Consider the following 24664-nt stretch of genomic DNA (forward strand, 5'->3'; position numbering starts at 1 on the left):
ATGGCGCTGCTCTTTTAACTGCTGTATGGAGATAGGATCACACTTTCCATCTACTAAATCAGGGATCTGCAACCTGAATCTCTGGAGACACAAGCGTCTCTTTGGCTCACATTATTAAACGATGAAATATTGCTGTGTTTTTGTTTAATTCTTCTTTTAAGTGTCTCCATAAAAACACTGTCTGCACAGGGCCCCTGTGGTAAATTTGATGTGGTCTTCAGATTCTGTTTCAAACTGAGTTTATACACCTCTGGAAAAAATTTAAAGTTTCTCTGATTTTACTCTTTATAAGTATATGTTTGAGGAAAATGAACATTGTTCTTTTGTTCTGTGAATTACTGACATGTCTCTTAATTTTGTTTGTGAATGTATGTAAATAAGCAGTTAGATTTAGGAAACCGCACCAACGAATATCTTCTCATGGGTCTTAGCCCTGCTGGGGGCTAAGCACCCCTAAATATCAGATCCTAGAGTCGCCCCTGGGCCACGTACACAAAATACCACTTCCCCCCCCACCACCTTTTTGTTAATAGAAAATGGGGAAAATAATAAAAAGTACAATAACTATCTTTTTGGTTTTTTTACTCTGAGAAAAATATCAAATCACAGCGCGCAACGTTTGGAGGCCTTAGTCCTTGCCTAAAATGCAATAACATTTTTATAGTGTACATTTGATCATTTGTAACAAATATACAGCTAAAAACATCACTTCTAGCGCCAATATGAGAAAAGTTCAGCTCTTCCTGCTTGATCTAACAATACAGTTTAGGGCTGATCTGTTGATTTTAGTTATGGAGTAACAGATTAATAATTGAGAAGCAAAAAATCCGTCATAGTTTTTTTCTGTTTTGGGGGGCTTGTAAACAGATTTTTAACCAGGTGAAGCTAAAAACAGGCCACTTGAGTTCTGGGTACAACAGATTTAAAAAGGTTTTTTTATATATATTTTAGATGGAAAATTTATAATTTAGGCTTAATTACTGCTGTGTTTTTTCAGCAAATGGCCCGCTATGTTCCAGTTTACTAAATTAGCTTATTTCAATAATTGATTCACAATTGACATGAAGCCATCTGTCAATCATTCCAGTGGGTTTGTCATCTGTGGCGGTTTCTGATATGGGCGACATGGGGCAACCGCCCAGGGCGGCATCTTGTGAGGGATGTGGCGGTGGTGGTGGGGTGAGATGGGGAGGAGGGCGTGAGCATCCCTGCCCCCCAACGATGTCATATTTATCGCTGTCAAAGTTCAACTACTGAATGCTTTATTTGTACTACAAAAAATAAAGAAAACAAAAAAAATGAAGCAGGGTTTTTTTGTTGGTTTTTTTCCCCAGATACAGTTTCTTTATTTGAGTGTTTCCATCAATCTCGCCAGTTTTTGCAGCAGTAACAACTGTGTGTGTGTGTGTGTGTGTGTGTGTGTGAAACGGCTGCCGAGCTCGGTCAGGACAGGTTCCCCGCTCTCGGCGACCCCTCCGGCTGGACGCAGCAGCGTTAGCGGAATGACTCCCGTCGGCTTTTGAGTTCTCCACCTGTCGTCTCGTACGTACAAACTGTACACATACACTTTTACACACATCATATCATCGTCGCCATGTGAGCAGAAGAGAAAGAAAATTTCAAAACATATCAAAACTGTGATACCAGCTTAGGCAGCATGCTGAATGCAAGTACTGATTCAGTACACAAACGTACAGTGCATACGCACGACACACGTGCATACAAACGAGATCTCACACTTTGTCTTTTTTTTTTTTTTTCTCTCTTTACACAGAACACATTTTATACAAACATCTACTCTAAGCTTTTGAGCTTCTTCTTCTTTCGTAGACGCGCGAGCGCGGAAACGGACGGCTCGGCTCGGCCGGAGCAGCGCGCGGCTGACGGTTAACGCTGCGGCTTTTGACCCTTTGCACAAACTCGACCTTCGTTTTCTGCCATTTGTTTCTTTTTAGGCCATTTACCTGAAACAGCAACATGACAACATGCCGTCAACGCGGGGAGGAGAAAAAAAAAAAAAAAAAAAAGTCACAGAAAACCAACAAACAAAAAAAAAACAACTTATTGGCATTGCGTGTCGAAATCTTCATAAATTTATGTTTTACTGCAGTAAATAACCTCACAGAAACTGTACATTTATGCAGAATAATGTTGAATAAAAGAAAAGACAACTATATGTATCCTGCAGGAATTTTTCATCTATGCTTTACTTTTTAAAAAAAAATTAAAACAATTAATGCCTTCCTGTTTCCACGAGTTGTAAATGTGAAACACAAGAAGGTCAACCTTCTTTTATTCTGGCCACTCGACATACAAGGACACTGGTTTAGCCCCCAAACAGGAAGGTAAAGGAGAAAAGTGTCCATAGCAACCATTAGACACCATCTACATGCCGACCAGTTGTCAAACCTACTGCAACTGATGTTAAAAAAAGAATGAATTTGTGTTAAAGCTCCTCCTAAAGTGGAGCAACCCAGACAGAAGAACCGCCAATTACTACTTCAAATAGTAAAATACTGTAGCAGCTAAAGATGAAAACACACCAGGGCTGAAGCGGAGCATCCTACACACTCATTTCTTGGCATTAGCATACCATCGGACGGTTTGAGCTGAAGCGTGCCAAGACAGGGAAAAAAAACCAAAAAAAAACCTGAAATAAGTCACTGGACTTCAGCCAGGGGTAGTTTTTGTTCCCCTGACTGTTGGAACACTTCAAAGTCAAAAGAACAAAACGGAAGACGCGTTCTTAACCTTTCCAAAGGAAGATGTGCGAAACTTTTTAACTGCTGCGATATTGACTTTTGAAAACTCAAATGTCAGCATGAAAACTCATATTTGGGATCAGCTTGGAGAGGGGCCTCGTGTACGGATTTTTGGGAACAAACCACTTGGGTCGAGGTCGTGTTTCAAAACATGTCGGAATCAACAGAGAACTGGATTACCAGAGAAGAATCAACTTTCCGTCAGTCTCTGGGCCTAAATGAAGTAGTGAGTACTGTATTCTCTAGAAATTGGAGTAATAATATGCAAAGAGGAACAGTCAAAGCTCCCCCTTTCTGAAAGAGCTATCCGACAGGCAGAAGAAGGTACAACAATTTCACAAAAATTTGGACTGTTCTTAATTTTGCTGGGGTGAGATTATTGTAATGCAATAAAAGAGAAATTTATCTGTCTTTACACCAACTAACCCGGCGGTGCCAATAACTGTTCAGCACTAGATAAAGGTAAAGAAAACAAACACACAAGAAAAAAAAACGGCAATAGCAGCAGCTTCACAAAAATCCTTAGCATCTTTTTGTCTTTTGTGTACAAAAACATGATCGACGACACGACTCAACAGACGAATAATGCATTTTGTTTTTCTTTTGTCAAAGAGAATGCAAAACCGTAAACAAACCATTCGAATGCAAGATGTATAAAAATATATTTACTGGGTCATTCATTTCCCCTCTTTAACTATGGAAGCCTATTTTTTTATTAATAATAATAATAGTACCACTTTGACTACAACAATCTGACAAATAATAATTGGAATAATGTTAGAATACTGTCAGATGATGGTCTTCCATTATTCCCAACTCTGGACAGAAACTGCATAATAAGACAACTTCCGTGCTGAAAATATTTGGTCTTGCAGAGGAGTGTTTGCACGTCGGACGAAGTATGCGCTCGTGTCCGGAAACGTTGCCTGTGATGAATGCGGCTGTGCAAGCATGAAGACGGAAGTGGGGTTTGAGAAAAATGGAGAAAGAAAAAATATATATACATCTAAAGCTTCCCGGAGTTTTACGTGGTAATCAACAGAAGAAATGTCGGGATAAGACACCAACTGTCCATGATCTGAAAAGCAAGAGCAGACTTTCACAGCTTCTTTTTCCCTCTTCATGTCCTGAATTCAAGTGATAACGTCAGCAAGAACACAAATGTCTGTATTTCTAGCGGTTTTGCACGAGTCATTTTTTTTTTATCGGTTTCATCCCTGCGCAGGGTCTCGCTGCTGCGCGGAGGAACGGAACTCCATGACTCTCCCTTACGCACTCGTCACCTTTTCCTGATTGGGTTCCTCCTGGAGGCTATTCGTACTCCAGGAACTGTTTGTGATAAAACAAGAGGTACCTGAGGAGAGGAGAGGAGCGTGGGGTCAGAACCAAGCCTCACGTTAACGGTGGAGCCCGGATGAGGTCCGCTTACCCTTCACTGTCGAGCACATCTTTGATGCTAGCCTTGGTGATGATGGCGTCGTCACACTTGAACCACTGGTCTTTGTGCTGCCGGATGAAGGTGGTGTAATGGCCGCTCTCTAGTGTCCCCTGGTGGTTCACCACGGCAAATAAACTGTACCTGGAACGAGGAAGGGGAAGAGAAAAAGGTAGCTTTGAAACGATGTCGGTGCATGATATCGGTGAAAACATAACGTGATGACCATGTATATGTGACTGTAATCATTCTTGTGGTTATCAGAAATGTGGCCAAATCATTTAAATAATCACTTTTCAGTCAATAAAATCTAATTTTAACTTTGCTTCCAAATGGCCAAGACAACAAATAGAAATTTGACCAACTGCAGAGCGCAATGCGGACACCGACTTCACTTGTCGAGCTACGACAAACATCAGCTCTCACAAAATTAGAAAGTTTGATAAACAGGCTAGAATTAATCTACGTTTCAGTTATTTTTAATCCAAAGCAGCTCTAAACAAATGAGGGTGTAGGCTTCATTGAAAAGAATTCTGGAAAGTTTTCTGGAAGTTTGTCCCACATTAGAGGAGCATAGAAACTGAAAGCTGCTTCTCCATGTTTGGTTCTGACTCTGGAGATGCTGAGTAGATTTAAGAGGTCTGGAAGCTTGGCACAAAACCATCAACAGAACTTTACTGTAGCATTAGCAACGTTCTAAATCAGCCGGAGCCGTCTGATTTCTTTAGGCAGACCTTTCTACAAAACGTCAGACAAAAAGTGAGAAATTGTTTATTTTTACTACAGAAACCAGGCTTGTGTCCATTCGTGTAAAGCGTACTTATTGTCATTGTTGAACGCCTCCACGGTCTGCTGGTACTGCCCGTTCATCCTGCTCTCCTTACTGAAACAAACACACACACACAAACACAGATAAGAGAATGCATGCGTCACATTAAAGTTACAAATAATGCGCGGGCCGCATGAGTAAACACATCAGACTTCAAGTCTGAAGGATGTGAGTTCCAGCCTCACATGGGGAACCAATTACACTGGGCTACAAAAAAATTATTTTTTGGAAGTTGTCTGTTTTTTTCGGCTGAATTAGGACCATTTTGCAGCGCTGAATCCAAAAATGACATCCATTTTTCTCAATCAGGTCAGGTTTTTATTCTAAATTGATTTAGAGAAAACTGATCTTCTGACTAAATTGATGACATTATCAGTTCATTTCCTATAATATTTCTCAGCCAAAAAAGGTTGTAGGAGAAAAAAAAAGGTTTTCTAACAGAGTGTTGAAAAAAAGTGTTAAATGCTGCAATATTGGATTTTTGGACTTCTAAGGGTAAGTTGAACAAGTTAAAAGGTGATTTGTTTTACTGTCATGTCCAGATTGCCGGCTCTTCTTTTTATTTCCGCTCACCTGGAGGCCATGAAGGGGGTCATGTCCAGCTCCAGTGGGAACGAGACGTAAGTAGTGATCTTCCTCCGTAGTTTGGCTGAATGTTCAAATCTCTGACACACACACACACACACACAAACACAAAGGAGCGTTAGGTCTACGCTGTGGTTTATCGACACAATCGTTTAAAAAATAAAATAAAAATGATAATGATAATAAAGAAAAACTGCTTTACTTTAAGGTGAAAGCAGGCTACGATAGGCAACTTCTTCATGGTTAACTGCTTGGTGGATTCCTGGTAACTATGGCAACCGCTGCACTTGATCTTGGCGCTGCTGCCGAGGTGCTCCGGTCTGGTGAACCTGACCGGTGAGGATTTATTTATGTTTTTTTTTCCCACCCAAACTTGCACAGCCGCCCAACACGTTCAGGGGATTTGGTGGCAAACACTTTGGGTTTGGTGCCGGTTACCTGCGCAGACAGTCCATAAGTGTTGTGGCTCCAGTGGCGTGACTCTCCCCGTTAAGTGCTGTCACATCTCCTCCGGGGCTGAGGGGCCAGAAAGGCGTGGAGGATCCGGGTAGGTCCAGGCTGATGTCCCAGAACGGGTCTATGGTTGTCGAAACACCACTGAGGACGCAACGGAGGGATTGGAAAGATGTCAAGGAAACGTGACTTTACAGAAAATGACGTGGGCGACATCAGAAGCCTTTGTTTAAAGGCCAAGACACAAAATAAGTCAAACTGGCCAAGCAGAAGCAAGAGTGTGCAAAAAAATTAAAACAAAGGTGGTTGGAGTTACCTACATGATAAGAAAATGAAAAATGACAATAAATTTCACGTTAAGCTGGTCGACTAATTTAAAAACAAAATCCAACAAATATCATGAGTTATGTACATTTCTTATTCAAAAACCTGTTGTAAATAACTTTTCAAGGTTAAAACACATTGGACTGGGACCCATCGGTTCAGAGGAGGCATCCTCTTGGTAATGAGAGGCCTTTAATTAGGCCATCAGTTGAGACTGAACCAGCCCATAATGTGCACTAAGTTTTGATTAGTGATGAATTCCAGCCATTTTACCCCAACATCCTACCAATAATGTCATTCCCATATAATGTGGAGTTTTTGTTTAGATATTCACTTATAAAATCTATTAGCAGTTTAATCATTTATGAAGTACATGTTACATAAATAGAGGTTCTTTCAAATTAACCACTTTAACTGTTTGTCTTGTTTTATGCCACTGGTCGTTTTTTGCGTTTGACCTGTGGTGTTTTTTCAATAATCCTGACCCATCCAATACGAAGAGAAGGTTTTTCTGCTGCCTCCTTGAACGCCATGCATGCACAGTCCAACCACTTGAAGCTCATGTCATTTATTAAAGGTCAGGGTAGTGAGAGAGCACAAAATGCTACTTTTAGGATTTTATGTTGAAAAAAACGTCTGAAAATATCTAGTTTCAATTCAACAGAGCAACATTAAAGCTTCCATCCATTTTCTGTTCACCCTTTGTCCCTAATGGGGTCAGGAGGGTTGCTGGTGCCTATCTCCAGCTACGTTCCGGGCGAGAGGCGGGGTTCACCCTGGACAGGTCGCCAGTCTGTCGCAGGGCAACATTAAAGCTTCGTTTAAGCATTATTAGATTCTTATTTTAGCTTGGTTTCTCTTTTTTCTAACGTTTTTTACGCATTCTTCTACAACCTTTGTGTAAACGCTAAATAAAAAAAATAAAAGAGACAACTTAGGAATGCCCCAGACAACAAAGACTGTAATATGTTTGAAAGGAGTAATAGCCTCAATAGCCTCCAGAATCCACCAGGTGGAGCTAGAGAGCCGCGTCTCAGGCGTGCGGGCTTGATGCTGCTGCAGTGTAGCGGCTCAGAGTGCAGATGTGAGTGATAAATAACAGGGTGGATCACAAGGAGACGGGGGTTTTATAGGCAGAGCAGCGTCTCCGCTTCCACTTTTTATGCTTTTATCTCTTCACTCCAAGTCCCCAACGAGGCGGGCGAGGGTTCATGTTTTGTACTCACACACACACACACACTTACTGGCACACTTGGCAGGTGACGTCAGACTGCAGACCCCCTGTGAAGATTTGGTCAATGATGCAGTTACAGTGGTTTGGGTTGTTGGCTTTCTTCCCGTTGTCGTCTGCAGAGACACACAGAAAACGTTCGCCGTGACTTCTCCGCCACACCCCACACCACCCTCATGATCTACCCAAAGGGAATCTCTGTGTTCGCGCGTCACCTTTGCAGTGTCGGTGCAGGACGTCCAGCGCCGCGATGAGGAACTCGTGGGCGTCCTGCTGCTCGTAGCCGGCCAGGTGCCGGGCGTGGGTCCACACCAGGTGCAGCAGGCGGAACGGGATGTGAGGGGAGCGGTGGCCTGAGTAGAACTGAACGAGGAAATGAGTCAACCTTCCTCTGGGCGGCCCCATCTTGGAGAGGAAAGTTAAAAAAGATCCTCACCTCCTGGAAGAGTTGGGACATCTCGCACACGAGGCACGAGTTGCTCTGCATCTCGCACTTGTGTCGGTCGGACAGGAAGAAGTCGCGCAGCAGCGGCGTGTGCGTCAGCGCCTGGACGATGCAGTTCATGAAGCAGGTGTTGCCCAGGTTGATCAGACCGCGCAGGCCTGCAAGCCAACGGCGTTGGTCATCAATAAGAAAATCATTCTGACGCACGCTCAGGAGAGCCTCGCAAAAAGCATGAAAACCTCGGACTTTTCCGCTTCGTGTCCAGTCAGAACCATAAACCTCCATGTTTCGCTGGGATGTCATGGATTTCATGTCAAAAGATTTCAATTTCAATAATGTTGTTTAACGTGTAAAATGTAAGACAGCCTTTATTTCAGTTACACAGATCAATTACTCATTGAGCCATCAGGAATAAAATATTCTTTATATTGAACAGATCGGTTTGTGTTCAGATAAATGACCTTGGTGCTCAAATTAAAGGCTTAAATACATTAGAAATAAATAATCACTCAACTTACTGTAAGGAATCTTTTCTCATAAAGGTTTTTTATAGAGTTACAAAAACGGTGCAGTTTCAAAGATATTATATGAAAATCAAGCACATTCCAAACCTTGAAAACCCACAAATCAGCCAAGATCGAAATCAGCAGGTCAGGTCCTAAAATGTCGTCCTGCGTTAAAATGGTCCAGTCAAAGTCTGATCTTAAATCAAATTGACACTCTGCAAGAAGACTTGAAAATATAATCCATCTAATCTGACTGATCTTGTGCTTAGGCCTGTCACAGTAACCAATTTTGCTGGACGATAAATTGTTAAGTTGTTAATATTGTTGTCTTGAAACCATTTTCAAGTAATATAACGGAAATGGCAAAATAATGCAAGAACACATTCTACAATGACTAATAAACTTTGAAATTCTAATAAACATCTAAAACTGGAAGTCGAAGACTTTTGAAATGTCCAAAATAAACAAACAAAACAAAATAAACAAACAAAACAACAGCGACAGATTTTCTGTAAGCTCAACTGTCCTTCAGTAAAAATACAAAAGCACCAGGCTGAAGACTTTTCATCCAGTTTTTGGTAGAAAGAGAGAAAAGAGGAAAGACAATAGATCATGCACATGGAAATGATCGAGTTCGTTTCAATTCATCATGCGGTTAATTCATTTATTGCGACAGGCCCAGTTGAGCTGTTTCTCAAGAAAAGCCACCAATAAAACCAGGCATCATTTTCATCCAGTACACAATTAAACTTGTAGCTAAAAACATTGAGAGACTCCGTTTCTTTCTGCAGAGACGGAGGATAAAGCCCCCCCCGCACCCCCATAAGTCGACCATTTGCTGACTGAGGCGAGGGAGGCGGGAGGGGGGCGGCGTTCTCACTGAGGAGCAGCCAGGCCTGGAAATCCCATCATCCTCTAACGGTGAAAGTGATGCTAATGACACTGGGCAGGTCACGGCAGGCCTCTGCGAGGTAACGCCAGGAGCAGCCGCACGCGGCCGGACGGCTGCTGTCTCAACATTCACTGATGCTGCGTCCTAATTACACCCCCGACACGATACGCCAGCAATCTACACAGTGCATCGTCTAATGGTCTAATTCATTGAACGCGTCAGTGAAACGGCTCAATCCATCAGGTCCAACTGCTACACCAAAACCATAAAACCCCATAAATAAAACATCTCTGCTCTTTATGCCTCTGCTGATCTCCGATCTTGAAACAGAAGCGCTGGCAAAATGACCGAGATGGCAATTGTGTGTGTGTGTGGGCGTGTGTGTGTGTGTGCAGAGGCACGAACCAATAGTACAGTTGGAGGTGATCCTCCTCCTCTTGGGATTGTGACGCAGCAGCTCCAGCTCCCTCTTGGTTGGCTCCCACGTCGAGTACTTCTCCCCGATGCCTGCGGCGCAGAACGAAGGCACCTTTTCAAAATACATCGGCGTCTTAACTAAGAAGAAAAGTCCTTACAGCTGCACAGCATCCAAAACCAGGTGGAATTATTTTCGCCTCAACTCCACAAAATGACGAAAAGGGAACAAATCAGAACGAAAGGAACTGCTTTAACTGGGCCAACATGCTGCCACCATGAGCGACGTCATTAAAAAATCTAACGTTGGAAATCATCCTCACACCCACAGCGTTTGGCATGTAGGTCCAAACTCTTCACTTTTGTCACAGCTGACCTAATAAGAGTTTCCTCCACGTGTAGCTGATTGTGACGCACCGCTACGACAAAATGAAAGCTGAAAACCAACGTGGCTGTGAAACTACTGTGAGCCGTGCTGCTTACAGGAGTGAAGCAAAACGAAGTAGAGGGAGAGAAAAGGCAAAAGAAAGGAACCTAAGGAAGGTTATGTTGAACGCATTTTCAGTTCAAGCCTGTGAAAATGTTACCACAGGCTGCATTTGAACGACAGTGACGTAGTTAATGAATACAGTTTGGCCTTAATGTGTAATGTTTCAGATATGTTTTGAGCAGAACGACACAGCTTGATGTCTGGTCATTTCACCATGGAAACTGATTTCTGGTTGCATTTTCAGACGAGTAAATTAAAAATATTTTCAGAAGAAGAAGAACCCGAGGAAGACTGAAGGTCATTTTAGATGGAGACGCTCAATGTTCTTCATTTTGACGCAATACCACTAAGTAGAAATGATGGTGACCTGTTCCGTAACACGTGTAATATTTCAATATTCCCGGCGTTTTTTGGAGTGAAATTGGTGACTGAAACAAATCTAACACTTTGCAATTACTCTGCGACTCGGCATGAATGGGTCTAATCAGACCGAGTTCCCATACAACAGGGATTCTTTTCCCAAGAGGCCGCAGACCGTGCCACTACATGGCCACTACATGGCTTCAGAAGAGTTAGACATTTCAGTTGGACAGCATGGATGTCGTGTCACAGGCGTAGTGGCGTACCTTGCATCTTCCAGGCTTTCCTCTGCTCCTCTTTGGCAATCTGCTCCATCTCTTTGTCATAAATGTAGTCTTGGCACATAAAGCAGTAAATTCCCCCATACAGCAGGTCGATGGCTGAACACACAGAGACAGGAGGAGAGAGAGACACAGACAGACAGACAGACAGAGCACAATGACAAAAACCAGAGGAAACGTTGGTTCATTGGACTGTGAGGAAGAGGATGTTGGTGCAGTCTGTGTGATTACCAATCTACACCGCTTGGAAACATGAAGAAGAAGAAGAAGAAACGGAGTAAACTGCACTTTAAGAGTTCACACAACAACCTCCTTTTTTCTCCTCTACAGTACGCAGCTACCCGTTTGACGTCGCCATAACAACCACACTATGGGCCTCTATCTCAACAGATGTCCTCTGCAGGTATGGACGTGGGGGGGGGGGGGGGGGTGGAATGGAGCAAACCGGAGTAAAGGATGCGGGAAAGGAAGGATTTTAGAAAGATCTGAGAAGAAAAACGGTGCAAATAACCAAACTCCGACGTTTCTCTGTATCGAGAGGGTCACCGGGTAACCATGGGAACAGGAGGGCAATCGGCGAGAGGATGGAAATGGGAGGGGGGAAAAAAACACACGAGGAAACTAACATGAATGGCTGAATTAAAAAGCGGCAAACGAGGAGCGTTATTTAATAATTGCCGGTTTCGTCGGGTTCATTAAGGGCGGCTTAATTACTCCGTCCCCGCTCTGCTGAGATCTGTCCCTTTTCTCTGCCTTCTTTTCAACTATTTTAGTAGCATATAATTTAGCCGCCACCCTAATTAAACTCACAATTAGGCTCAGTGGGACGTACACGTTTGAACACAGCAGGGAGTCTTCCTGAGGGAGCTGATAATGCAGTATAGGGAAGGGACAAAAAACAAAACAAACAAAAAAAATCTACTAAATCCTGGTGTCTCAGCTTCTGCCAACCCCAGATTTTGTCTCGCCACCATCAGTATTTGTCAGCGTGGTAATAAATTCACTCAGGGACGCCCCTGAAGAGATGCCCCCCTTGGCAGTGAGCCGTCCCCGCCCACATCAGTGACAGGACAACAACAAAATAATTCGGCTAAAACGTGACAGTGATAACCCAAAAAGTTTACCTTGATTTGAATAAAAACAGTTGTGAAAATTTAAATTTTACTTTTTTTTTTTTTTTTACATTTTCGGACGTTTTTCACAATTGTGTTCAATTTTTAACCTCCTTGTGAGGATTATATAGTTCTGTTGGTATTTGCTAAAAAAAATATCATCACCAGACGCACAGTATTGCACCAAGTTAAAAGAACAATTAAATGTATCATTAGCATGAATATGTTTGGTTATGAAGGTGGATAAGAAGTGAATTGTGAAAAGGAATACTAAATATTTCTGTTTCTTAACTGACTGTCTTTGGTTTTAACCTGGTTGCAAAGGACCAAATGCAACAAATTGCTTTCAAATACGCTAAATATGCAACAAATATGCATATTTCAAATACGCATATTTAGCGTATTTGAAAGCAATTTGTTCCATGGTGCAATATAGAGGTGGGAGACATGGACTTTGAATTTTATCCCAATATTTTTTGGTACAATTGTGATAAGGATAAAAAAAAATTATTTTTAAAAAGCCATATAACTACCTTTTTCAATAAATGTAAATTTACTGATATATATTGACACATAGTGGAGAAAATGATAAAAAAAAAAAAATAGCACTTCCGTTAATGTCAGTTTTTCTTTCTTTTTTTAAATTCTTATAAAAAATTTGATAAGAAAAATGATAAACAATAAGAAAATTAACAGCCCCAAGTCCAACAATCGTCAGAGAATGAAAGCTTTCGGAATTCTGGTTCTGTACAACACCACAAAATATATGAGCTAAATCAATCAAGATGCACTAGAATCCAGACTTCTGGCTTTGATGTAGCAAGGAATAAATAAATAAAAAAAACTGCATAAAAAAAAGCATTTAAACAATTTAAAAACGACTGAAAACGGACGTCACTTGAAATTGGAATTGTATCTGACGTGCAGCCACTATTAAAAGTCGACGTTCGGTCAACAATTTGTTGTTTCTAAATGGCGTCCAAGAAATTCTTGGCTCATTGGAGCCTCTTCTGCTCAAATCTACAGTCTGTTTCATAAAATGATGTTGTTTAGTGAGTTGAAATGTTTGTTTTTGTTCCATTACTTGCTGGGGGGAACACGCCATGATAGCAGCCTACGTGCAAGTAGAAGTGGCATCCAAAAGCCTGACTGGTTCAATGTCTGAAAGAGTTTCTGAAATAAAAATCAAATTTCATATTGATTTGCCTTCTATATATATAAATAAAATCACATATTCCCTCCAATGGGAAACAAATACATCAGTGACATTCACCATCCCCCTCGAGGCTTATCTCCTTGTAGGTGTTGCAATTATGTTGCACTAGCTTGCGTAAGAGCTCCTAACTATGTCACCCTTAATAAAATGTCTCAGCGTGCCACACTGAGGTCTGAGTGTGTCCAAACACACACAACTAAAAGCTCTCTTTATATACAAACACACTCTGATGAACAGAAGACAATACAGAGTTAAAAAATAGGGAAACTAGAACAGACTCAGAGCGGCGGTTCTTAATACGGCTCAGTGCTCAGGGTAGCATCTTGTCAGGGGCGTACGTGGTCTCTTATGGGGCCTCGTCAACTACACCGTTGATTTCCACTAAAAACTATTTCATTTAGAATTTAAATGAAAACCGGCAGATTTTCCGCGACAATTCAATTGACGAATTTGTGTAAAAGGCGGAAAAAAACCCCGTCTCAAGCTTGAGATTGGAAAAAGATTTCAGTACACTAAGATAAAAACAGAACAAAAAAAAAAAAGACAAGTGACTGAAAACTGACCACAATTTTGGGCGTCTGGAGAACCCAGCCTGGCAGGCCACCATGCTTTACTTACACTCCCCCCAGGCTAAGTGTCGGTTATTCATTAAATTATTTTTTTTAATAAACCAGGTTTGTAATTGACACACTGAATATGTCACAGACTGCACAAGCCACCTCAAATGGCTCACCTCACTCAAAATGTTCTGTTTTAGAGAACACTGCCTCCATCTAAGTGTCAAATATCAAAGCCTTACGACAAGCTGCTGGTATCAATAGACTGCGTTCCAAATTATTATGCAAATTGGATTTAAGTGTCAGAGATTAAATGTTTTGTTGTGCTATTAAATTTCTAGATGGTATTGTGTGTCAGGGCTCTTTGAATCACTATAATTAATTTCAGAGAGCTGGTTTGATTAGTTTGTCTGGTGAGTTTTCAACTAAAGGAAATCTACTTAAGAAGGATGTTCCACGTTATTAAGCAGGCCACAGGTTTCAAGCAATATGGGAAAGAGAAAGGATCTCTGCTGACGAAAATCATCAGATAGTGTAGTGCTGTATGACAAGATATGAAAACATTAGATGTTTAATAAAAACTGAAGCGTTATCGTACTCTGAAGAGATTTGTGGCTGATTCAGAACAAAGATGGGTTTGTACAGATAAAAGGTTTCTGTTAGATAAATTTATCGGATTAAGAGAGCAGCTGTTAAAATGTCCTTACAAAGCAGCAAACTGTTATTTGAAGCTGCTGGAGCCTCTGGAACCTCAAGGTGGAGGATCCTCCAGAGGCTTGTGGTGCATGAACCTATAATTGGGCCCCTAACCAGAGCTCACAAGCAGAACCGGTCTCAGTGGGCCCTGCTGTACATGAAGATTAATTTTCAAACAGACTTGTTCACTGATGACTGCTGTGCAACCCTGGATGGTCCAGATGGATGCAGTAGTGGATTGGTGGCCACCACATCCCAACACGGCTGTGACGTCAGCAAGGAGGTGGTGGAGTCATGCTTTGGGCTGAAATCATGGGGAGAGAGAGAGAGAGAGAGAAAGAGAGAGAGAGAGAGAGAGAGAGAGAGAGAGCTGGTCGACCCCTTCAGAGTCCATGAAGGTGTGAAAATGACTTCAGCAAAGTATATGGACTTTATGACTGATCACTTTCTTTCATGGTTCATAAAGAAGAGCCGAACCTTCAGCAGCAAAATCATCTTCCTGCATGACAATGAATGCTGTAAGGAATACCACTGTGTCATTGGCTGCTATGGGCATAAAAAGGGGAGAAACTCATGGTGTGGTCACCATCCTCTGACCTCTGACCTCAACCCTATTGAGAACCTTTGGAGTTTCCTCAAGCAGAAGATCTGAGGGTGGAATGCAGTTCATATCAAACCAGCAGCTCTGGGAAGGTTTTCTAACATCCTGCCAAGAAATTCAAGCAGAAACTTTCCACAAACTCACAAGTTCCATAAAGTTGTTTGTTATATCTTATATGCATATTGAATTAATTAAGCAATAAATTGGTTGTATTACCAAGAGCCGAAGCAGCTACAGCCAAATAGGGCGTCGCCATGGTAACATATAGTATATACAGTACAGAATATATATATATACACATCATGTCATCTATTGGTAAAAGTAAAAAAAAAAACAAAAAACTAGTATGCTCTGGACTTAAGACGGAGCACATGAACAAATATTCATGATGTGCTTTGATTAAACTAATTTATCTTCGGTGTAATTAAAGTACCTCAAATTTTACTTTTTACCAGGTGAGTCTCTCTCACCTGAGAATGGGTTGGTTCTGTATCTTCAAATAAATGGAAAAGATTCCTAAGTTTGAAACAGGGACAGTCTGAGAAAACGCTGTCTGTGAGCTACAGACAAGAGAGAGATTCCTTTGTGATATGATAGAGTTATGACATCACTGCGGATGTCATTGTTGCCAATGGAACTGAACATTCTAATGACGCATTCACATCAAACACGTTTTGAGCGTCAGGTGAGTCGTTTACATTCAAAGTCTATGTGGAATGTTGGACTCGCTTGACGAGCGAGTCAAATGCTCCAAACGCCTCATCGGCCCTCGACTTTGAATGTAACATCTGATGCGCCTGACTCTCAAAACGTGTTTGGTGTGAACGCACCATTATATTCCAGTGTCATATTAGTTCCATCATATTAGGACCAAGGCCTGGTCCTAATATGATGGACTCATTGCTTTGAGTCAGAGGTAACATTTAGAGGTAAGATGTGAATTAAGTTTTAGATAGGGTTAGGATTAGGGAAAATGTCTGTGTTAAGCAAAATCACAGCAACTAAAATGAAGGGAAATGAATGCAAAGCTCTAATATGGGTCGAAATAGTTTTGATAAATCTGTATAGCATTTTGTTTTCTAAATCATTCTATAAATAATGATGATATAATGTTAGGTTGTATTTCTGCCAATTGCATAGCTGCAGTACATTAGTAGTTTAATGTGTTGAATGTGCTGAGACACATTAAACACATTAGAAACCAATCAGAACCAAAAGTTTGTCTTTTGTTCTGATTGGTTGTTTCTGGACAGCAGCAGAGTCAGAGGAATTTTCAGATTCTCAGTTTCATATTTTACTGTCAGACACTTTTAACAAATATTCATCCAACCATCATCTAACACACTTATCCTTGCGCACACACATTCACACTTTAGGACAATTTAGAGAGACCAATTAATGTTTAAGAAATTCTATCTGCTGCAGTTTTTATATACAGGAAAATTTTAATGTTTATTTTGGTGTTTTTAACTCTGAAATTGATCTTGTGTTTTCTCCAATGACTTTGGAGTTAGCAATATTATTTGCCTGTGTCTGTTTTGATTTCCTAAATTTGTGTAAAACATTGAATTTTCATAATGCCCAGTGTTGGCAAAACCTGGGTTTGGACAGTTATCGAGGTTAGTACCACTTGGGTGTTGGTCGGCGTAAAGGCCGAGCCGGGCTTAGACTGGCCTTCAGGCCAACGCCAACACGAAGCCCCTCCATGCAACCAGTGGAGGTTGGTCGCATGGACCTCGATGTTTGATTGGAGGTCCATCTTTCCTCGGATGTCTCTCTTGGATTGGAGGTCCGTCTTTCCTCGGACCTCCCTGTTGGATTGGAGGTCCATCTTTCCTCAGACCTCCCTGTTGGATTGGAGGTCCATCTTTCCTCAGACCTCCCTGTTGGATTGGAGGTCCATCTTTCCTCAGACCTCCCTGTTGGATTGGAGGTCCGTGTTTCCTCAGACCTCCCTGTTGGATTGGAGGTCCGTGTTTCCTCGGACCTCCCTGTTGGATTGGAGGTCCGTGTTTCCTCGGACCTCCCTGTTGGATTGGAGGTCCATCTTTCCTCAGACCTCCCTGTTGGATTGGAGGTCCATCTTTCCTCGGACCTCCTTGTTGGATTGGAGGTCCATCTTTCCTCGGACCTCCCTGGTTGATTGGAGGTCCATCTTTCCTCAGACCTCCCTGTTGGATTGGAGGTCCATCTTTCCTCGGACCTCCCCGGTTGATTAGAGGTCCGTCTTTCCTCGGACCTCCCTGTTGGATTGGAGGTCCATCTTTCCTCAGACCTCCCTGTTGGATTGGAGGTCCATCTTTCCTCAGACCTCCCTGTTGGATTGGAGGTCCATCTTTCCTCGGACCTCCCTGATGGATTGGAGGTCCGTCTTTCCTCGGACCTCCCCGGTTGATTGGAGGTATGCTTCTCCTCGGACCTCCCTGGTTGATTGGAGGTCCATCTTTCCTGGGACCTCCCTGATGGATTGGAGGTCCGTTTTTCCTCGGACCTCCCTGATGGATCGGAGGTCCGTCTTTCCTCAGACCTCCCTGGTTGATTGGAGGTCCATCTTTCCTCAGACCTCCCTGGTTGATTGGAGGTCCATCTTTCTTCGGACCCCCCTGATTGATTGGAGGTCTGTCTTTCTTTGGTCTCCTCTGTTTTAAGGGAGCCTTCTTTTTGCAGGGGGACCTCTGGTTGGGTGGAGACTCTCGGATGGTTGTTTTCCAGAGCAAGTTTCAACTTTATCTTCAGGTCTGCAACCTGACCCTGCAATGATTTTACTGTTTCCTCCTGTTCTTTGATTTTGGAAGCTTGCTCAGTGTGAGTTTTGATCTGTTCCTCAAATTTAAGTCTCTCTTTATATCCTTCAATCATTACTTCAATCAGACCTTTATTGCGGGATTCATATTTTTCTGCCTCCCTCTTGAAGTGATCCAGCTGTTGAAGAATGCTCTTTGATTCACCTTCACGTTTCACTTGCAGATGACGTTCTCTTTCCAACATTTTTTGCAGCTTTTGAATCTCCTCCTGCTGTGATTTCACTTCAGCCTGACATGCAATCCTTTTGTCTCTTTCCTCACGGAGTTCAAAAATCTTACTCTGCAGTTCTTCTTTAAGATCGTCTACCTGCTGTGTGAGATTGATGACGTGTTGGCTAGTCTCTTTCACATTTTCCACTAAGGGGGTGATCTGGAAGCCAGCAGAGGGAGTTGTTTTCTGCTCGACTTCCAATGATCTTGGGCTCTCAAAGTCGCCGGAAGGACTTGGTTCCCCCTGGATCTCCGATGATTCATCCTCCGGCTCGCTGTCGTCGTCAAAAACAAGGATTTCGTCGTAGTCGACTTGGATGTTTTGCTCCATCATTTCAATCCATGAAAGCTCAGCTGGAAAAGCTTCATGTTCACAAGTATTCTGTTGTTGCTTCATATCTATATTCTGGTAAATTGTTTCTTCTCTCAAAGGTTTAATTTCGAAAGTGCTCTAAAGAGTGATCTGTCGCGATAGAACTGTGGAACAGGTCTGAGAAAACACTGTCTGTGAGCTACAGTCAAGAGAGAGATTCCTTTGTGATATCATAGAGTTATGACATCACTGCTGATGTCATTGTTACCAATGGAACTGAACATTCTAATGACGCATTCACATCAAATACGTTTTGAGCCTCAGGCGATTCTGGTTTACATTCAAAGTCTATGTGGAGTGTTGGACGCCATGGACTCGTTTGATGTCAAATGCTCCCAACGGCCGCTAGGCGCTTTAAACGCACCACATCGGCCCTCAACGCGCCTCCACATAGATGTTGAATGTAAATCAGATGCGCCTGACTCTCAAAACGTGTTTGGTGTGAACGCACCATTATATTCCAGTGTCATATTAGTTCCATTATATTAGGACCAAAGCCTGGTCCTAATATGATGGACTCATTGCTTTGAGTCAGAGGTAACATTTAGAGGTAAGATGTGAATTAAGTTTTAGATAGGGTTAGGATTAGGGAAAATGTCTGTGTTAAGCAAAATCACAGCAACTAAAATGAAGGGAAATTAATGCAAAGCTCTAATATGGGTCGAAATAGTTTTGATAAACCTGTATAGCATTTTGTTTTCTAAATCATTCTATAAATAATGATGATATAATGTTAGGTTGTATTTCTGCCAATTGTATAGCTGCAGTACATTAGTAGTCTAATGTGTTGAATGTGCTGAGACACATTCAACGCATTAGAAACCAATCAGAACCAAAAGTTCGTCTTTTGGTTCTGATTGGTTGTTTCTGGACAGCAGCAGAGTCAGAGGAATTTTCAGATTCTCAGTTTCATATTTTACTGTCAGACACTTTTAACAAATATTCATCTAACACATTTATCCTTACACACACACATTCACACTTAGGACAATTTAGAGAGACCAATTGTTTTTTTAGAAATTGTACCTGCTGCAGTTTTTATATATAGGAAAATTTTAATAATGTTTATTTTGGTGCTTTTAACTCTGAAATTGATCTTGTCTTTTCTCCATTGACTTTGGAGTTAGGAATATTATTTGCCTGTGTCTGTTTTGATTTCCTAAATTTGTGTAAAGCATATAATTTTCATAATGCCCAGTGTTGGCAAAACCTGGGTTTGGATAGTTATCCAGGTTAGTACCACTTGGGTGTTGGTCGGCGTAAAGGCCGAGCCGGGCTTAGACTGGCCTTCAGGCCAACGCCAACATGAAGCCCCTCCATGCAACCAGTAGAGGTTGGTCGCATGGACCTCGATGTTTGATTGGAGGTCCGTCTTTCCTCGGACCTCCCTGATTGATTGGAAGTCCGTCTTTCCTCGGACCTCCCCGTTGGATTGGAGGTCCAAATGCCTCATCGGCCCTCGACTTTGAATGTAAAAGAGATGCGCCTGACTCTCAAAACGTGTTTGGTGTGAACGCACCATTATATGTCCAGTGTCATATTAGTTCCATCATATTAGGACCAAAGCCTGGTCCTAGTTCTAATATGGGTCGAAATAGTTTTGACAAATCTGTATAGCATTTTGTTTTCTAAATCATTCTATAAATAATGATGATATAATGTTAGGTTGTAATTGCTCTGGGAAGTTATTCTGACATCCTGCAAAGAAATTCATGCAGAAACTTTCCACAAACTCACAAGTTCAATGGATCAAGAATTGTGCAGGTGATATCAAAGAAGGTCTCCTATGTTAACGTGTAACTTGGTCTGTTAAGATGTTTCTGATTGAAATAGCGTTAGGGTTAACCCTAATGCTGCACATTCAAAGAATGACCGTTTGCAATTATTTATAATCAATAAAATGTTTAGAAAATCTGCTGTGCTTAATAATTTAGAACAGTGCATTTAGAGTTTTTTATTTAAAAAAAAAATACTGTTCTCATGGGGAATTTTGTTCAGTAAAATTTGATTTATACTGTAATAGTTCATGACTTGAAAATTATACTGACCATCATTTGCATTGACCATTTAAGAAAATCTGAGAAAATATCACTTGTATAATCATTTGGATCACAGTGTATTGAGACGTATATTAGCGCACTGTTATAAGCCATAAATAATGGGATGTGCCATTTTTTCGGTGCAAGTGCATTAACAACCTGAACACACAGTGGAGTGCAATAATAATAATAATAAATAACATGCAGTGACATTTTTATGCATTTTATCAGCTTATGAGTGATCAGCCACTAGATTTTAGGGTATTTTGCCAAAGCAGTACACTGCAATGGGAGACACAGTGTGAAGATCGCTGATCTGTTATTTACAAAATAAAAAATAAAAAAAATAAATAAATAAATAAAAGAAATCACTGAAAATGGACGGCCCTGCCATTCTGCTCCGGACCCTAAACACCCAGTTTATCTATAAAGTCTGGTATGACGTTCAACTCTACCTGTTGTTTTTGAATAATAAAACATCAGTAATCTTTAGCAGACAACTTATCCATTTAAAAAGATAATGGTATTTGATTATGAATGCACAACCCACACAGAGAGACTAGTTTTATTTAGTCCGCTGCCGTAGCTGCTTGGTTGTTGTTCTACTTTCAAAATTTCCTGTCACCTTTCAACATTTTTAATACGAAAACACGATGGGGCAACTGGTGCACTGCCAGGGGGGAAACCCTGAGCAACCCTTACCTGGGGCATCAATAATGCTAGAACCGCCACTGATTTTACCAAATCTGCTCCGTTTTTCCGAACGTACTCAATTCCATACATCAGATAAAAAAGTAAATGGACACAAATTTGTGTTAGCGTGTGTGTGTGTGTGGTCATACCGAGGTTATGCCTTTTGCTCTTGGCATGTTCGTGGATGTGTTTCTTGGAGAAGCAGGCGAAGAAGACACAGTGGAGGCAGGAGTGGAGTCTGTTGAGGTGGGCTCCGCACATGTGGCAGATGCATGACTTGGCCTGCAGAGGGGAGAGGTGGGACAAATAATATTCTCCAGATCTGCACAAAACATTGAGTTCTGTTTTTTTTTTAATGCATTGTGGTGAACTTCTGTGCTATATGGCTCTTTATTCTACTTCATTTGTAACTAGATTTACTTTTGTTAAAAAATAAAAAACTATTATTCTCTTTTTTTTGGGAGGAAGCTTATTAGATTGTCTGAAATATCTTGTATCTATACTGATTGCACATTGAGGGACTACAGATGAAAACTAGCCTTAATGGCTAACTGAAGCATATTATATGACGTGCATTGTTCCTTTTAAAATAAACAGAAAAACATCTCGAGTGTAAATACAGTGTATTCAAATTGTGCTACACATACATTCTGTTTGTCTGTGAAAAGTAGCAGAGGGGGCCAGGGGGGAGGAGGGGTGCATGCAGATGAAATGCTGGCATGCCAATGAGCCTGCATGGAAATGAGAAGAAATGCGGAATGCTGGAAACAGCAGGGAGGGCAAAATGAGAGGAACACGGATGAAGGAGGTAGAAGAGAGAGAAAGTGAAATTTAAGATTTTTGTGTGTTAATAACATGAGGGAGAGTAGGACCAATGAAAACAGATTCACGGCTGAGATGTGACATAACATAATAACGCCGCATGAGACACTGGAACTGGAATTGCGTAAATTGAAAAAAAAAAAAATAATAATAATAATAACGCAGAGAGAAAAGAAAAAGATCGTCTGAACCCCCAAAGTGAAAACAAGAAGGAAAACTTGTTCAAAAGCAAAAAAGTGGGTCATGGGGAAACCGAGGCTCGCTGATGCATGTTGGGATCAAAGGCTGTGCTGCGTCGTCTTACAGTGGGATGTCGGAAAATATTGAAGAAATGATGCTGTGCATCTACAGAGTCGCGTCAGAGCTGGACCAGGGTTGCCAGGTCTGATGAGGAGGGGGAGGGGGGGGACTATGTCTGCTGACTGCCTGTTTCCATGGGGGGGAAGGTGTGACTGTAGCTATTCATGTATTCATACCTTTTAGCTGTTTTATCACATCACAACCACAAACTTCACTGTATTTTCCTGAGGTGTAATGTCAGTGACCAACTCAAAAAAAAGATCATAATTTCCTCTCTAATCCAAAAATATTGATATCAAGTCGGTATCAGTACCAGGATCAATACTTTTAGTTTCATTTACCCTCTTAAATATTTTTTTTGCATCATTTTCTAAAGTCTACCTTTTTTTTTTTTACTATAATTTGCTTTAAAATGATATATTTTTGCACTTTACAAAGGGAAAAAAAATGCACACACATTTTTTTCTATAGTTTATCATGTGATTATGTTAAAATACCTGTAACATTTATCTAAATTATGTCCTGTGTTTTATATAATGAAAAGAGGAACCACAAAAAAGTAATCGTTATTAGTTTGACGATATATCACATTTAAATAATACGTATCGGCACTGCTCTCGGTTTGACGTCAAAACATGAGTATCGGACACCTTTAAACACTACCGGCTTTTTTGTTTTTCCATAAATTATTGGTTCAGTGCGTCTCGCAGCATAATGTTTTCATTTGGATACTGTCCCATACAGTTTTTTCTAGCTAGAATAATTAATGGAAAATAAATACTGAGGTAAAATGATCTCAGATGCAGTGACACTAGAGAGTTACTATCAAGCAAGGGCGGTGCCAGGCTCCTCGCGTTAGAGGGTGAGCATCAAGCAAGTACCCCACACCACCCGCCCCCAGCAACGTTCAACGAGAACATGCAAGTGCAGAATGGATGCAAACAGATACAGACCCCAGCCCACACTGCAGAGGCGCACGTAGCACTCCCAATAATCCTCACATCTGTAAGGTTTGATGTATAAGAAGTGACGAAGAGACAGAACCTCGTCGATCAATCTCGTAGTGAAATATTTGTAAGGCTGATTTCCGCGGATGTAGCATGCTTTATTGGTGAGGGAAGACGGGGGGAAGGTTTGGTTGTTTCAAACCTGGCAGAATCCCCTCAGACGTGGAAATAATCACTGTGTACGCTGGTGGAAGGAAGTGGAGCCACAGAAGGCGCAGTGCCAACGCAAACAGACGCACATCAGCTCTCAGATCTAGTGTCCAGCCTAAGCTTTGATAGGAGCCAATGTTTGGAGTGACAAGTTTGCATTAGTTTGAGCTACACGTTGTGTCAAAGAGCACAAGCCTCTGAGGGTAGTTTTTATTTATTTGAAAGCTTTTTTTGTTGGCATTAGATGTGCCTCATTTGGAAGGGCGGGGAACTCGTCAGACATTCAATACAAAGACAAAAAAAAACAAACAGGTTGTGTCGCACAGTGGGACACTTGTCTCCCCTCCACTTGTTACCTTGCGTTTTCTGGTCTCGGCTGAACCGCTCCACACGAAACATTGATAAATAAGCCTCAGGTTCTGCTTCCAGTTGTCCACTTTGAAGCTGTTCACATGGGGGCAGCCTGCGGGACTCATGGCAGTCACAGCATCCGGCTTTCCGCCTCCTCCGAGCGACGAACCTGTTCACAAGCCGCCCCCCGCCGCCCCGGTCCGAACGGCTTTTTCCCCCCTTCCTTCCAGCTAGCTCGCCAGCTTCGTTTATCCAACGAATACTGCGTACTGGCTAACTGGCCATGTCCCGGTAGCAGGAGCTGATGCACACGCAGCAGCCAACATGGAGGCGAATGTTTACACTGCGGCCTGTTTGCAACTTATCACTGACGCTATTAAAGCCAGGACTGCGCAGCACGTGAAGCTCTTCAAATTCGCTCAATTACATGTTAGCGCGCTGGCTAAAGTTGGTTAGCACTGGAATTTCAACACAGCGACTGTCGTCAGGACCCTCCTTAATAACAGCGCCGGACCAACCAGAGCCGCGTTCCCAGCGTGATTGGCTTGCGCCAACGTTCGGCTTTTTCTCTTCCATGTCCCGCCTCTACGCAACGGGTGCTGCGTCCTGATTGGTTGGCTTCCCCCCCCCCGCGTGAACCACATCCGCTGTTTTGGAGGTGTTCTTTGCCTGGGCTTACTCTGCAACAGTCAACCGGATGGTGACCTGGGTGGAAATTATGAGGCG

The 24664-nt window shown here is 41.9% G+C and overlaps 1 protein-coding gene across 1 annotated transcript; it reads right to left on the reverse strand.

Moving 5' to 3' along the window:
• Window positions 1–1315: 1315 nt before the first annotated feature.
• On the reverse strand, window positions 1316–24569 carry LOC102217788 (ubiquitin carboxyl-terminal hydrolase 22-like). Its single transcript, XM_023341328.1, has 13 exons — window positions 23944–24569; window positions 21458–21590; window positions 10993–11106; window positions 9868–9969; window positions 8056–8222; window positions 7835–7982; window positions 7633–7735; window positions 6050–6208; window positions 5814–5940; window positions 5600–5691; window positions 5018–5080; window positions 4192–4341; window positions 1316–4116 (listed from the first exon to the last, which is right to left on the reverse strand). Exons 1-13 carry the CDS (start codon window positions 24061–24063, stop codon window positions 4074–4076), a joined length of 1521 nt encoding a protein of 506 aa, XP_023197096.1. The 5' UTR covers window positions 24064–24569; the 3' UTR covers window positions 1316–4073.
• Between the last annotated feature and the right edge of the window lie 95 nt (window positions 24570–24664).

Source organism: Xiphophorus maculatus, chromosome 10 (assembly GCF_002775205.1).
Source record: "Xiphophorus maculatus strain JP 163 A chromosome 10, X_maculatus-5.0-male, whole genome shotgun sequence".
NCBI classification, from domain to species: domain Eukaryota; kingdom Metazoa; phylum Chordata; class Actinopteri; order Cyprinodontiformes; family Poeciliidae; genus Xiphophorus; species Xiphophorus maculatus.